Source organism: Notolabrus celidotus, chromosome 5 (genome assembly GCF_009762535.1).
Source record: "Notolabrus celidotus isolate fNotCel1 chromosome 5, fNotCel1.pri, whole genome shotgun sequence".
In the NCBI taxonomy this organism is placed as follows: domain Eukaryota; kingdom Metazoa; phylum Chordata; class Actinopteri; order Labriformes; family Labridae; genus Notolabrus; species Notolabrus celidotus.
Genome location: NC_048276.1, coordinates 5020705 through 5035778, shown reverse-complemented (window position 1 = coordinate 5035778; position 15074 = coordinate 5020705). Strand labels below are relative to the sequence as shown.

General features: G+C 41.5%; 2 protein-coding genes across 4 annotated transcripts in view; one reads left to right on the top strand and one right to left on the bottom strand.

Moving 5' to 3' along the window:
* The window catches only part of LOC117812538 (actin filament-associated protein 1-like 1), a 29665-nt gene extending 25808 nt beyond the window's left edge, over positions 1–3857 (top strand). The window contains exons 15-19 of the mRNA XM_034683383.1: positions 465–573; positions 736–903; positions 1009–1175; positions 1771–1896; positions 2237–3857. Of these exons, the coding sequence (XP_034539274.1) occupies positions 465–573; positions 736–903; positions 1009–1175; positions 1771–1896; positions 2237–2263 (597 nt within the window). The 3' untranslated portion in view covers positions 2264–3857. The remainder of the gene's footprint in view (positions 1–464; positions 574–735; positions 904–1008; positions 1176–1770; positions 1897–2236) is intronic.
* Positions 3858–5657: 1800 nt separating this feature from the next.
* fgf13b (fibroblast growth factor 13b) overlaps positions 5658–15074 on the bottom strand; it is a 43012-nt gene continuing 33595 nt past the window's right edge. For all 3 annotated transcript variants that reach the window (XM_034683381.1, XM_034683382.1, XM_034683380.1), the window contains exon 5: positions 5658–7021. In XM_034683381.1, the coding sequence (XP_034539272.1) occupies positions 6882–7021 (140 nt within the window). In that variant the 3' untranslated portion in view covers positions 5658–6881. The remainder of the gene's footprint in view (positions 7022–15074) is intronic.

Here is a 15074-nt window from a genome sequence, read left to right as displayed (position 1 = left end):
ATACACATATACACATATACATATACATATAGATATGTACACACATGCACATACATATACATACATACATACATACACACACACACACACATACATAATAACATGTTAGCAAGTTATGAAGGCCTTTTTGAAAAAGAAAGTTTTAAGAAGTACTTAATTATTTATTTTATTTATCTACTTAATATTTATATTTCCTTACTTACTTATTTATTTTGTTTATCTATTTTGTTTTTACTCAGTAACTTAGTAAATATTTGTTTGAATTCATTTATGTAATTTCTAACTTACTAATTCTTTATTTATCTATTTATTTTATGTATTTATTTACTTACTTTCTAATTTACTTATTTTCTTATTTATGTATTTATTTATTTATCCTTTTTTTTTACATACTTTCTTACTTATTAACTTACTTACTTCTTTACTTTAATTATTTACTTTATTATTATTGATGTTATTTGCAGGAGAGTGAAGCTGAGAGCAGAACTGGTCAGATAAGACGTCACGCCTCGTTCTCCAGCAGGGACTCAGAAAAAACAGAACAACAGGCCGCCGTCAAAAGACACGCCTCCAGTGAGTCCTTCTTCATATCAGACTATGATGGAAATAATGTGCAAGAAAATGTGCCTGAAAATGTCTAGATAATTCATTTCTGGCGTCTCCTGTTCATAAAAGTGCTGATAAGACAAAGTGTGTAAAGGTGTGTTCACAGTCAGCCGTGTGTTCTTCTGTTAGATGTGAATCATTACGCACGATACGGGAAGACCCGGGCAGAAGAAGACGCCAGACGTTACCTGACACAGAAAGAGGAGCTGGAGAAACAGAAGGAACAACTCAGACATGCTCTGATCTCACTGCGCAGAGAGAAGAAGGAGGTGAAGGAGGAGATGAAGAGCACGACAGGTCAGAGACAAATCACATACACACACACACACACACACACACACACAGGGCTGTTGAGCGTTGTAGTAGCACTAACTTGCTTGTGTGTTTGTGTGGTTTTCGCAGGTCATGGTGTGGAGCAGCGGTTAGCTAAGGTGGAGGCGCTGTGTAAACAGAAAGAGGAGGAGCGGGTGGAGCTGGAGCTTAGACTGACGGAGGTCAAAGAAAACCTGAAGAAGTCATTGGCTAGAGGAGCTCTGGGTCCACCCACCGACACCAAGATCAGCATCAAGGTAGCGAAAAAATCACATAAATGCATGACAGCTGATCAGAAAATCTGAACCACTGAGTGAAACTTATTCAATCATTCGTCGCGCCTCTGCTGATTTATTTAAAGCTACTGTGAGGAGTTTTTAACTGTTTAGAAATAGGCTGAAATTATACTGACGCCTATATATGACCTACATACACAACATACAGTATATATTTACAGGAGAATATAGGTACCACTTTGTCTACAGGGGGCGCCAAAGTCAACACAAAAGAAAAGTTCCTCACAGGAGCTTTAAACACACTTCGCTCCTCTATGATACACAGCTGTCTGGAATAAAATGATGATGTCAAAAACATTCTCATTAGTTAAATATGAATCTACAGCCTGTTAGCTTAGCATGATGACTGAAAGCCATTAGCACGACTTTGTATAGATTACAGAAAAACCTGTCTGCCTGGTGCTCCAGTAACATCGAGGCTTGGATTCACAGATTGAATTTAACCTGTGAGCAGTGACCTATTGGATTTTTTTGATTGGGGTAATCTAATATTTTTGTTTGTGTGTGTGTGTGTTTGTGTGTGTGTGTGTGTGTGTGTGTTTGTGTGTTTTAACAGGCTCAGGGCAGCAAGGTTGAAAAGGTTTACAATGAGACTCTGCCTGTGAATGCAGCATCAGAGCTTCGAAAACGCCCTCCATCTATGTATGCCTCGTCTAAGGGGAACGTCATGCAGAAAGCAAAGGTAAGGTGTGCGTGTTGAACACAGTCTCAGCAGATGTGTGTCTAACATGAGTCTGGTCCTGCTGGAGGTTTCTGCCTGTTAAAGGAAGTTTGTCCTTGCCACTGTAACTTGCTAAATGCTGCAAAGTGCTCTGCTCATGGTGGATTAAGATGAGATCAGACTGAGTCCTGTCTGGAAGATGGGACTGGATCTTATCCTGTCTTGATGTTGGGTCTTTGTTAATAATAGAACATAGAGTACGGTCTAGACCTGCTCTGTTTGAAAGGAGTATGTGTGTGTTTGTGTGTGATGAGGACAGAGGAGTGGTTTCCTCAATTTGTGCTGTGTCACTGTCTCACAGGAGTGGGAGTCGAAGAAGGGGACATAGACTGAACAGGATCAGATCGATGAAGGAAGGACTTGAGGAGCTGTGACTGGAGGATGTGTTGAAGGAGAAACAGATGAAGATAACTGGCACTGGAAAGAAGAAGAGGAAGAAGAGGAAGAGGAGGGGAGCAATCAGAAAGAAGGACAGACTTTATCCCACTCTCTCCTCCTCTCTCTCACTTAAAGAAACAGAGGAAGTACAGGCAGCGTGGTGCTCACTTACACTGTACATACGACAGACTGGACTGACGCAGCAGTGCAGTATTGATGTGTTTGACTTTGAACATGTTGTACACGTGTTTGTGTGAATTTGCATGTGTGTTTACATTTGCACAGGGCTGCAGAAAGTTACAAAATGTGATTATGTCATAGAATTTAAAGCAAAGGGAGCGTTTGATCAATACTGTGAGTTACATGTTACAGGTTAACTTCCCAAACTGCATCACCTGATTTCATCCCCTCATCCTGAAACATTTGTAAACTTCAGTGAAAAAACAAGAACCAAAAAAAAAGTATAATTAAGTTATCTATATTAGAAAGAGACGATTAGTGTATTTAAACCAGTGTGACTCTGCTCCTGGAACCAATAAGTGGATGTTTATTATCTCAATGTGAAACATGGTTTTAAACTATTATAAGTATATTTCTATTTTTTGCTATTTGCACTTTAACTTGTTGTATTTTGTACTTCTATATAAAAGTCTTGGAAATAGGCCAAAGCACCAAAAACTGTCTGAATCATGTGAGGATGGACGCCCGTCTGCTCTCCCTGTTCTGCACAGACTCACACATGTAGGAGGGAACTAAAGACTCTGTAGAGTGGACTCTGTCTCCTGGTGTGTTTCTTTTAGTGTCAACATTTTTAATATCCCCACTCATGGAAGAGTTTTTGCTGCAGGGTAACTTTTCCTCAAGGATGAAAACTCTGGAATACTAGCGCCATCTTGTGGTGTGTGGCGGGTTTCTAGAGCTCTGCTATGATCATGCAGATAGTTTGAATGTTTGGGTGCAGCACTCCTTTAATTTCCTGTCAGTGCATTTTATTGCAGGAGACAGAGCAACACACCTAAAACTCAAGAGAGTGCAAGCTGACATTTTAAGTCATACTTCTCCAAGGTAGAAGTGTGTCCACATATTTCATACTGAACCTCATACAGGCACAAAATAAGAGAGGTTGTTTTTCTCTGTATGCATTCAAATCAAAGAAAGTATATTGATGATCATTTCTGATGTACCCAGCACACAACAAGTTAATATTTGATTTTATTTACCCAGGATCAAAGACAAAGTCTCTCTCTCTCTCTCTCTTGAAAAACAGAAGAAAAAAAGAGTCTCACTTACGATGCAAAGCATTAAAAAGTTACACTTTATTATTATTTCTTAACAAACAAAAACGTCATTAACTTTATTCATAGTGAAGTGGCACACACATCTCAGAAACCAGAGTTTATACAGTCATGGAAAAAACCTGAAAAAGTCATGATATCTGAAAATAACCCAGAAACTTTGGATCAAAAACACCTGTATGAGTAAATCTGTGAACATCGTACCGGTGTCAGTGTTACTTCAATAAATGTTTATTTTGTATGCAACCACATAGCTCGTCATTCATTTTAATATTGAACGTGTTCGCTTTTCTTTTTTAGTTCAAGGTCATGAAAAAGTCTTGGAAAAAATGTGTGAACTCTGAAAACCCTGAAAATGAAACCATGGCTGTTTTCGAAACCACCTAGTAAATACTACCTAGGAATGTAGTAGGCAGTAGGTACCGCCTGTGTTTGAATTTAGTCTGTAGTATGACTGCTCTCTTCGATCTGTTCTGCAGTATGCTAAACCAGGCATCACTGGATTTACGGTTTCAGAAAGCAGAAATAAACAACGGCTAAGCTGATAGAGAAACTGCTTCTTTAGCATCACTTGTGATTTAAAAAGTTAAGAAGTGGTTTATATATCGGGGCGCTGGTGGCCTAGCGGTCTAAGCGCCCCACATACAGAGGCCAGAGTCCTCATCGAAGAGGTCACCGGTTTGACTTCCAGCTGCAATCATGTCCTGCATGTCTTCCCCCCTCTCTGCTCTCCACATTTCCTGTCTATCTTCAGCTGTCCTATCATAAAGGCACAAAAGCCCCAAAATATAACTACCGAAAAAAAGAAATAAAAGAAGTGGTTTATATGGAATTTGATGATTTTCACAGCACCTAAAAACGGAGTTCCCTCGTCAAAAAAGAAGAATAAAGAAAAAGAGGAACGAGCGTTGTGCATTGTGGGAAAGGGTACGCAAGGGAGACTGGTCCGATCATGCAGAAACCTCTGTTCTAAAAATATGAGGCCAATGCAATGAGTTGCCTTTGTGTATGAAATGTGCTATACAAATAAAGCTGCCTTGCCTTGCCTTGCTTGCCTGCCTTGCCTTGCCTTGCTTGCCTGCCTTGCCTTGCTTGCCTTGCTTGCCTTGCCTTGCCCTGCCTTGCCTTGCCTTGCCTTGCCTTGCCTTCCTTGCCTTGCCTTCCTTGCCTTGCCTTGCCTTCCTTGCCTTGCCTTGCCTTGCCTTGCCTTGCCTTGCCCTGCCTTGCCCTGCCTTGCCTTGCCCTGCCTTGCCTTGCCTTGCCTTGTCTTCCTTGCCTTGCCTTCCTTGCCTTGCCTTCCTTGCCTTCCTTGCCTTGCCTTCCTTGCCTTGCCTTGCCTTGCCTTCCTTTCCTTGCCTTGCCTTGCCTTGCCTTGCCTTGCCTTGCCTTGCCTTCCTTGCCTTGCCCTGCCTTGCCAATGCGGAAGTGCTAAAAACTGGAGTTCCTCAAGTGTCCACTAGAGGTTGGCTCCAGAAATACAGGAAACCACATACACACCAATTCAAAGAAGCCGATCTTTACAGCAGCAATAAACATGTTTACAGCCTGGTTCAAAAAACGAGTGTAGTCTGAATAGCTCATGTCTCGATCTGCACACACTGTAGGGGGTGTGAGTTTTTCCATATCGCAGTAGTTTCAAAGATTTTTAGGTCACAAGTTTTCCATTATGAGAGGCACAGCTTACTTCATTGACAGGCGGGAACACTGTAGCTGTTGGCTAGGAGGCACAAAGCTCGCCTCTTTACGTCACAATTGGCCTCAAAACAGCGCTTCAGGAACAGACGGGTGACGTCACAGATACTACGTCCATATTTTATAGTCTATGGTTTTGTCATACTGCAGATTTTGCTCTTGTTCACATACTACACACTGAATTTTGGCCAAATCAGTACGTACTGCTAGTATAGTCGGCGGTTTCAAAAACAGCCCCTCTCTGCACCACAGAACTAAACCAAAGAAGTTCAAGGACAGTTTGGACGGACGGCTGATCTCCAAGAAAGGAACAGAGACGAGAAGACAGAGGAACAAATCAGAGCACACAGCCTGAACTTCTTTAGAAAGAGTTTATTTTAGTGCATTTCTAGTTTGTCCACAGCAGGAACCAAAATATTAAGATAATCTGTGCTCGCATTGGTTAAACTGGTTCTGGTCCAACACCATTGGTCCACTTATGATCTGGTGCGATACTATTGGTCCAGCAGTGTTCCCACGCCCTCACATTGGTTCACTAGTGTTCTGGTATGACACTGTTGGCTCACTAGTGTTCTCTTTAGGTCAGGAACACTTAAGACCAGAAATAAAAAGGACCTTTTGGCATGCTGCTACTGAGCAGAGGTCCACAAGCTTCCATGCAACAACAAACAAACAAACAAACAAACAAACAGCAAGGGACAACAACAACAAACGGAAAGAGAAACAACAGCATTGCTTGTAAGAAGTAAGCATGGAAGCATATACAGTAAACCTTATTTTAACCTGCTAAAGCCCTCAGGAGGTTTGTCTGATATACAACAGATCTTAAAAAGGTAAAATCCCCCCCCGACCCGGACACATGCGTGCGCACACACTCGCTCTTGTTTGCCCACGCACACACAACACACGCGCTCTCTCACACAGGCGCACCTGCATGCAAACAAGTGATCAGTCCTTATAAGTGTACAAGGAATACGTTCGTCATTTTTAAAAATATGACTTAACCCCATGAGCTCTGTGTAAACATAGCGTACGGTAGAATAGATAAAGACTTCCCTCCTTCCTTTCCTTTGTCGCTGTCTATCTCTCCTGCCTGCTGCCTTCTCACAGCAGAGACTTACTTATTAATACTTGTACTCTTTGGTTCTCTGTAACAGTCTGTTTATCTCAATATGTGACTGACTGACTCCATCTACCACTCCTTTTTTTAGAAGCCCTCACTCTCTTGTTCTCTCTGGATATAATACAGCAGGAAGAGGAGTCCAGGGGTGAAATCTGCAGGTCCTGGTCCTCTGCAGACCAGAGCAGCAGAGCCGGATCGATTGATTGTCCTTGATTTATTTACATCACAGTCAGTCACAGTGGGCTCCGTGAAGTGGAAGAACACGTTCCTGTCCTTGCTTCCTCCTCCTCCTCCTCCTTCTTCTTCTTCTCCTCCCCCTCTTTCTCTCACCCCTCACCAGCCTGATGTGTGGGCATATCGGCCTGAGATCTGTGTGAGTGTGTGAGTGTATGTGTGAGTATTTGTCTGTGTGTAGGTGTATGTGTGAGTGTGCGTGTGAGTTGTGAGGGGTGGGGGGGCTAGGATAAGTCATTGGTGCTGGGTGATTTCCCTCCCCCGTTGAGTAGAGCCGACGCGCTGCGGCTCTTGGTTGGCGTGCCGCTGCCCGACCTCGAGAGTTCTGTCAGGTCATGGAGGGACGGCTCCCTGTACATGGCCACTACACACACACAAACACAAACACAAACACAGAGACACACACACAAATATATGAAGATTTAGTCATTTGTTAGTATGCACATCTTGTTGAGGCAGTTAGATACACAACACAATCATGTTATCAACATTATCTCTATAAGACACAGACAGAGAGAGGATGATTCAAGCTTTTGTTTTTTAGTTCTGGTCCCTCAAAAGGTTTAGTCTGGATGAAGATAATCTGGATTTGTGAATCTGCTTCTTTGCTGTCCTGGTCCAGGTAATTCATGTTGCTTTTGTCTCTTCCCTTTGGTCAAACACAAACTGAAAAGGATCAACTTTTCCAGACTCAGACTTTCAAGGTTAACCCATAGACTGTATAAAATATGGACGTAGTATCCGTGACGTCACCCATCTGTTCCTGAGAGCTGTTTTGAAGCAAATCGACGGCAGCAGCCATATTGGTAATGTGGAACTCAACCAGGCAGAGTGTGACGTAGTGTGAGTCTCTTAGCCAATCGCTGTGTGTTCCCGACCGGGAGTCACGTCAGTCATGTCCTTATTTGGGCAAAACTCGTAATCCTAATATCTTCTGAACCGTCAAGTTAGAAAAAAATTCACTCCCCGTACAGTGTATGCCATTAGAGAGATTAGCTTTGTAGGGCCAAGCCGTTTTTTGAACCAGGCTGTAAACATGTTTATTAATGCTGCAAAGATCGTCTTTTTCCCATTCATCTCTATGTGGTTTCCTGTGTTTCTGCAGCCAGCCTCAAGCAGATTCTCGATGTACTGCAGTTTATAGCACTTCCACATTGGCTTCATCGTTTGAGACCGGAGTTTGCCGCTTGGGTTAACCGCACCTCCTCCAAAATGTAACTATACATCAAATCAACGTGGACCGCAAGCCCTGTGATTGGTTCTCTCTGTGGCATTGTATTTCCTGCATTTACAGCACTTCCATAATCGCCTCACATCAGCCGTGTATTTCCTCTCCTCCTCTCTATTCTTCCTGTAATCACGTCTGTATGATAGACAGCAACATGTATCAGCTCTAAAGTAACATAACCAAGCGGCAAACTCCGTTCTCAAACGATGAAGCCAATGTGGAAGTGCTATAAACTGCAATACATCGAAAATCCTCTTGAGGCTGGCTGCAGAAACACAGGAAACCACATAGATATGAATGGGAAAAAGACGATCTTTGCAGCATTAATAAACATGTTTACAGCCTGGTTCAAAAAACGTCTTGGCCCTACAAAGCTAATCTCTCTAATGGCACACACTGTACGGGGGGTGAATTTTTTTCTAACGTGACGGTTCAGAAGATATTAAGATTACGAGTTTTGCCCAAATAAGGACATGACTGACGTGACTCCCGGTCGGGAACACACAGCCATTGGCTAAGAGGCTCACACTACGTCACACTCTGCTTAGTTGAGTTCCGCATTACCAATATGGCTGCTGCCGTCGATTTGCTTCAAAACAGCTCTCAGGAACAGATGGGTGACGTCACAGATACTACGTCCATATTTTATACAGTCTATGAACATAACACGCTCTGAATCTCTGTGGAAAAGTAAACAGAGATCGTACAGGCGACCAGACTATCAGAGAGACCACACTGCCCTCTAGTGTTTCAGTGGAGTATTGCATCCCGACACTACTCGTCTCATCACTATCACCGCTCCCTCTCTCTCTTATTCGCCTCCATCCCTCTTTCCAGACCCAACATAGTCTCAGCAGATGTGTGTCTAACATGAGTCTGGTCCTGCTGGAGGTTTCTGCCTGTTAAAGGTGACATATCATGCAAAATGGACTTTTTAATGGTTCTTTACCTGAAATATGTGTCCCTGTCTACAAACCCCCCGAGAATGAAAAAAATCCATTCTGCCCCTGTTCTGATTTCTCCACCTTTCTGTAAATGTGTGTGAAACGAGCCGTTTCAGACTTCCGTGTTTTTGTTACGTAACAACAATATCCGGTCTGTCACGGAGTCAGAGCTCGGAGCTTGTTCAGCCCATAGACTGTATAAAATAATACTGAATCCCTCCTCCATTTTTCATTACCTGTACAAATGTGTGCTAACAAGGAGCTCAGGAGGGAGGCATGCTAGTTGTAGGCTGTCTTAATAAACACAAAGGTCAGTTTTACTCCCCACGTCTGCAGATTTGAAGATCTAGTGGATGAATTTTATTTGTCATGGATAAGTGCTAGCGCTAGTTAGCATAGCCACATAGCTACATGTTCATAGCTGTAGCTGTAGCTGTAGCTGTGTACCAAGACACACGTCGACATACTGATAAATAAAACAACAAGAAACACTAAATCTATGACCCATCGTTCAGAAAGGTCCTGCTACAGGCGCCTCTCCATCAGGATCAGATTCTGGATCAGATTCAGAGGGTTGAAGTAACGCGATCTCTGAGCAGCCGTGTATATTCAGCCAACATGTAAACACTAGATCAACGTGCTGGAGAGCCGAGGCACATCCACTTCCGGAGGGGGCGTAGTCAGAGAGAAAACAGAGTGTTCTGAGGAGGACTGAAAAAGAGGGCTTTTCAAGCAGACCAAAATCTGATTTCAAAGTGTTTTTTTGAGCACAAACTTTAAAGACATGTTTTGGGGACCTCTTAGACCAATATATATTGATGAAAAAAGCGTGATATGTCACCTTTAAACATTCAGACATGTCACTTATTGTGAATACTTGCTGTTGAAAATGTTAAAATGTGTCTTCAGCCTGCTGTCAATCATCAAAGCAGCTTCGGGCATTAAAAATCAAGATGTAGGTATTGTCCATTTAGTTCCTGATAGATCAAACAGAGGCATCAGTATCAGAAACAGCTCACAGGAAGCCTTAAAGAACACAATCTGGAGTTTTTATCAGTAATAAACTGAGATCTGATCACCTGTTTTTAATCCCTTTCTTCTTCTGACAGCCTGTTTTCAGATTAAATCCAATCTGATCGTTTTAATCCGATCATGTTTCTTAGTACTGATCAGCTGGGCCGTTGTTGCTGGATTACTGTAATGCTCTGTCTGAGTGCCAGAGATGGATCCAAACTTCAGACTGCGCAGATGTCCTCCATCAGCCTCCTCACAAAGACCAATCACTTCGGTCACATCGCCCCGGCTGCAGCCTTCCTGCACTGGTTTCCCGTTAATTTTAGACTCCATTTGAAAGTCTTATTTATGACTCACAAGGCTTCACGTGGCGAGGCGCCAGAGAACATGAGTGAACTTTTAACCCCTTATTAGCCATAGAGGCCTTTTAGACGTGCTGGCTGTTTCAGAGTCCGGTTAAAGATGAGAGGTGATCCAACGTTTGCTGTTCTGGGACCTGAGGTCTAGATCAGTCCGTTGGTAATTATAAAGTCTGCTGGCTCTGGTTCTGACTGTGAATCTGGTCACATTTATAGACTGCACTTTGGAACTGAAAACCTCACAACAGATCTGTTCTGCAGCATCCTGTTTTTGAGTAGTTTGATGATTTCTATGGGGTTTTTTGCAGCTCTTCAAATATTCTTAACTGCAGTTTTTAGGTTATTTGTTATGCTCTGCTTATGTTTTACTGTGTATGACGTATGTTTCAAATGCATCTTAGTCGATGCTTATGTGCTGTATATTGAAGGCACTTTTTGCTCTTTGCTTTGACACAGATCACTTAAAGGTCTGCAGGTTGATTCTGGTTCCACACTCAGACATTTGCAGTGGTTTTGTTATTTCTACTCATTTGCATCAAGTAAACAATAAAAAAGAAATGATTGCATGAAAACGTCCCATTGTCTATTTTCTCCTTAAACCTGCTCATCAACTCCTCCAGCACTCACAGCCCGGCCCACAACCCCAATCCACATCAACAGTCAAGCAGTCGAGATAGCGGATCACTTCAAATATCTTGGACTCACCCTGGACATTAAACTTAACTTTGAACAACACACCAATGACATCCACAAACACTGCCAACAAAGACTCTCTGCCATCCGCAAACTCAAAGCACTTTCTGTCGCCCCCCTACCTTCTACTGTTACTGTGCCAAAGCATCATCCAACCCAGGGGTGGGCAATTAATTTTCCCAAGGGGCCACATGAGAGACAGGGACTGTTTAGGAGGGCAGGACAAAAAAACTGAACTCAACTCTGCTCAAGATAAATTATAGCTGTTTATTAAAAGCAGCAAATTTGGGGGTTTTGACTAGAAACTCAAAACATTTGACGTATCATGAAAACAGGCATTGTGAAAATACCAATATTGTAACACTCTTCCATAAATATTTACAGGTTTGAAAATGTACATATTTGCAATATTTCAATCTGACTCAGCCTGTTTTGACTCGTAGTGGCGGTTTTAAATTGTAATCCTTAAACATAGAGATCTGTTCTCCACAAACTAAACACATAGCTTTACCTTTGACTTCATAAAATAAATACTTAGCTGTCCATGTTCCGTTAAAAACTCTACATTCAGTGTCAATCTTTATTTTTTTAATGGGAGCGGACATCTTTGAGGGCTAGCAGTTAGCCTACTTAGCCAATCACGGACCGTATACGTTTGCACACTGCCACCTGCCACGCATGTCAAGTCGGGCATGCGGTCGCACGTAAATCCCCCCCAAAAAAAGTTGCTTTCAAAATAAAAGCATTTCAATAAAAGCACTGCATTGGATGCATGGTGTATGCTTATTTACTGTACATTTTATTTCTGAATCTGATCACCCGTTTACCTCACGCGGGCCAGTCAGGACCAGTCAAAGGGCCGGATGTGGCCCTGGGACCATAAAATGCCCAGGTCTGATCTAACCCATTCTCCTCCACTGTTCCCCCTGCTACTACAACATGCTAACTGTCTCCAACAAAAACAAACTCACACGCACCACAAACACTGCCACCAAAATCATCCGCCTCCCCACACACCCAGCCTGTCTGACCTCAAACACAGAGCCATCATACGCAGAGACCACACCCTAACACTGGACCCCCAACACCCCCTCTACTCAGTCTTCACACTGCTCCCATCTGGTCGCAGATACAGATCCCCATATTGAAGACAAGCCCGGTTTGGCAGGAGCTTTGTCCCGTCTGCCGTAGCACTTCTAAATTTAATGCCCCAGTAAAGTGTCCGGTGTGTTTATGTTCGTCCTATGTGTGTATATATGAATCCTGTGTGTTTATATGTGGGATGATGTGCACCATTGTTGTGAGGCCCGGTGTTTATTGTTTATTTATGTATGTTTATGTATGTATTCTTGTACAGACCGTGACAACAAATGTCCTTATTAAGGACAAATAAAGAGCTATCTATCTATCTATCTATCTATCTATCTATCTATCTATCTATCTATCTATCTATCTATCTATCTATCTATCTATCTATCTATCTATCTATCTATCTATCTATCTATCTATCTATCTATCTGCCTGCCTGCCTGCCTGCCTGTCTGTCTGTCTGTCTGTCTGTCTGTCTATCTATCTATCTATCTATCTATCTATCTATCTATCTATCTATCTATCTATCTATCCATCTGTCCATCTATCCATCTGTCCATCTATCCATCTGTCCATCTATCCATCTGTCCATCTATCTATCTATCTATCTATCTATCTATCTATCTATCTATCTATCTATCTATCTGCCTGCCTGCCTGCCTGCCTGCCTGCCTGCCTGCCTGCCTGCCTGCCTGCCTGTCTGTCTGTCTGTCTGTCTGTCTGTCTGTCTATCTATCTATCTATCTATCTATCCATCCATCCATCCATCCATCCATCCATCCATCCATCCATCTATCTATCTATCTATCTATCTATCTATCTATCTATCTATCTATCTATCTATCCATCCATCCATCTATCCATCTGTCCATCTATCCATCTGTCTATCTATCTATCTATCTATCTATCTATCTATCTATCTATCTATCTATCTATCTATCTATCTATCTATCTGTCTATCTGTCTGTATATCTGTCTGTCTGTCTGTCTGTCTGTCTGTCTGTCTATCTATCTATCTATCTATCTATCTGTCTATGTTAAACCTGCAAAACCTGATTCTTTCTTTCTTTCTTTCTTTCTGTCTGTCTTTGCACTCTGCAGCCAGAGGAAGCACCCTGCAAAGCAACAATCATCACATTCTAAAAGAGCACAGTGTTGGCTTTGGTGGCATCTTGCAGGGACGTTGCATTAAACTGCTAACTGAGAACTTACAGTGACTCTGACACTCACAGAAAACATGACAGCTCCTCTCTGGAGCCTGTGTTTTGGTTTGTCTATTCGGGGCGACTGTAGAAACACGGCGGTGCAACAAAGCATACAAAGTAGACGAGGACCCAGTTCATAAAGAAGCTCATTCGGAGGTTAGGAAAGCACAGTGGTTCTTTAACACTCATGAATAGTGCATTTCCTTTCCCCCTGAACGTCACACACTGCTACTTTAAGATGCACACTGTTGCCTGTTAAGGTTCAGAGCGTCATTAGAATTCATTTGCGGTTGTATTTGTGTCCGTCTGATGAATGTAAGTCCAATAATTACTCTCTTTCAGCTTTGTTTGTGTGCCGACCATATCCTGAGGGAAATATCCGGCTGTTTAGATGCTAATGCTACAGTGGAAAAATGCCCCTCCAAAAAGAAGAAAAAAAAAACTTTTTTCAAGATAAGCAAAAAAATCTGCCAATAGAACAAGTGAAAATTGGCTTGGTAAGATTTCTTGTAATAAGATGTAATATTTAGAAAACTGAGATCTTGTATTTCTATTTATTTATTTATTTACCACATATCACTTGATTGTATTGTATTGTATTTTATTTTAATTCTTTATTTTCCTAACTTGAGCTGGGGCTTGAGGGAGTGGGGTGTTGGGAGGGCAGATGTGTGTTTGTTCTTTTAAAAACAAAAAAAGACTGTTAACTATTATACTGTGTTGGCTGTACTGGAATGATTTTGCAAAAACAAAATAAAGAAAAATATAAAAATGAAAAAATAATTAAAACTGTAATCTTAAAATGAGCGGGGAAAACTTATTTTGAGCAATATTTGACCCGTATTTTAAAGCTTAGTGTCTCAGAATAAACCAGGAATGATAACAATTAGTATTTTTTCACTCAAAAAAGATTTTTGCACTAATACATTTCATGTCAACTTCTTCATTTGATATATATTCACCTTATTTGAGTTGTATTATAGCAGCACTTCTCTGGGTTTAAGACCATCTTGTACTTGAAATAAGATGACAAAGTTGAATTGTCTCATGTTGAGATATAATGTCTTCTCATAGTGAGCTGGATATACTAATATTCAGTCATGTTGTTCTTTAGGAGAAGACAGCTCTGCTCTAAAGGAGCTGTTTCATTGTGTGCATGGAATTTGAGGAGGAAGATTTATATCTGATTTCAAGAAACAGTGTCTGAAAACTGAAACCCACCCTTAAAAACAACAACTTCTCTTTCTTTCTTTCTTTCTTTCTTTCTTTCTTTCTTTCTCTCTCTATCTTTTCTGCTGTCCCTCTTTCATTCTTACTTTCTTTCTTTTTTCTTTCTTTCTTACTTTCTTTTCTGCTGTCCCTCTTCCTTCCTTTCTTTCTTTCTTTCTTTCTTTCTTTCTTTCTTTCTTTCTTTCTTTCTTCCTTTCTTTCTTTCTTTCTTTCTTTCTTTTCTGCTGTCCCTCTTCCTTTCTTTCTTTCTTTCCTTCTTTCTTTCTTTCTTTCTTTCTTTCTTTCTTTCATCGATGGAGCTGTTTTCTGATAGGTTCTCCAATAAAATTCATTTCCTTAAATCAAGTAAAGGGTTTGTCTTAAATTAAGATTATCCATCTTCTACAAATAAGATCTCATCTTGAAAAATGTATGAAATGTAAAACAAACCTTGTTTCTCCTAAATCAGGGGTTCCCAAACTTTTCAGCCCGTGACCCCCAAGATATAGATGCCAATGACTCAGGACCCCCACTGTCCCTCAAAGGGATCTAATGTGGCTTCATTTAGCTGGTCTGCAGAAAATGACCCTTCCTTTATGAGCATGTGTCTGTGTTTCCTGTGCTGTTATGAGTTAACCTGCTGCTACTGATGCTTTTGATAATTAACTGTTCACTA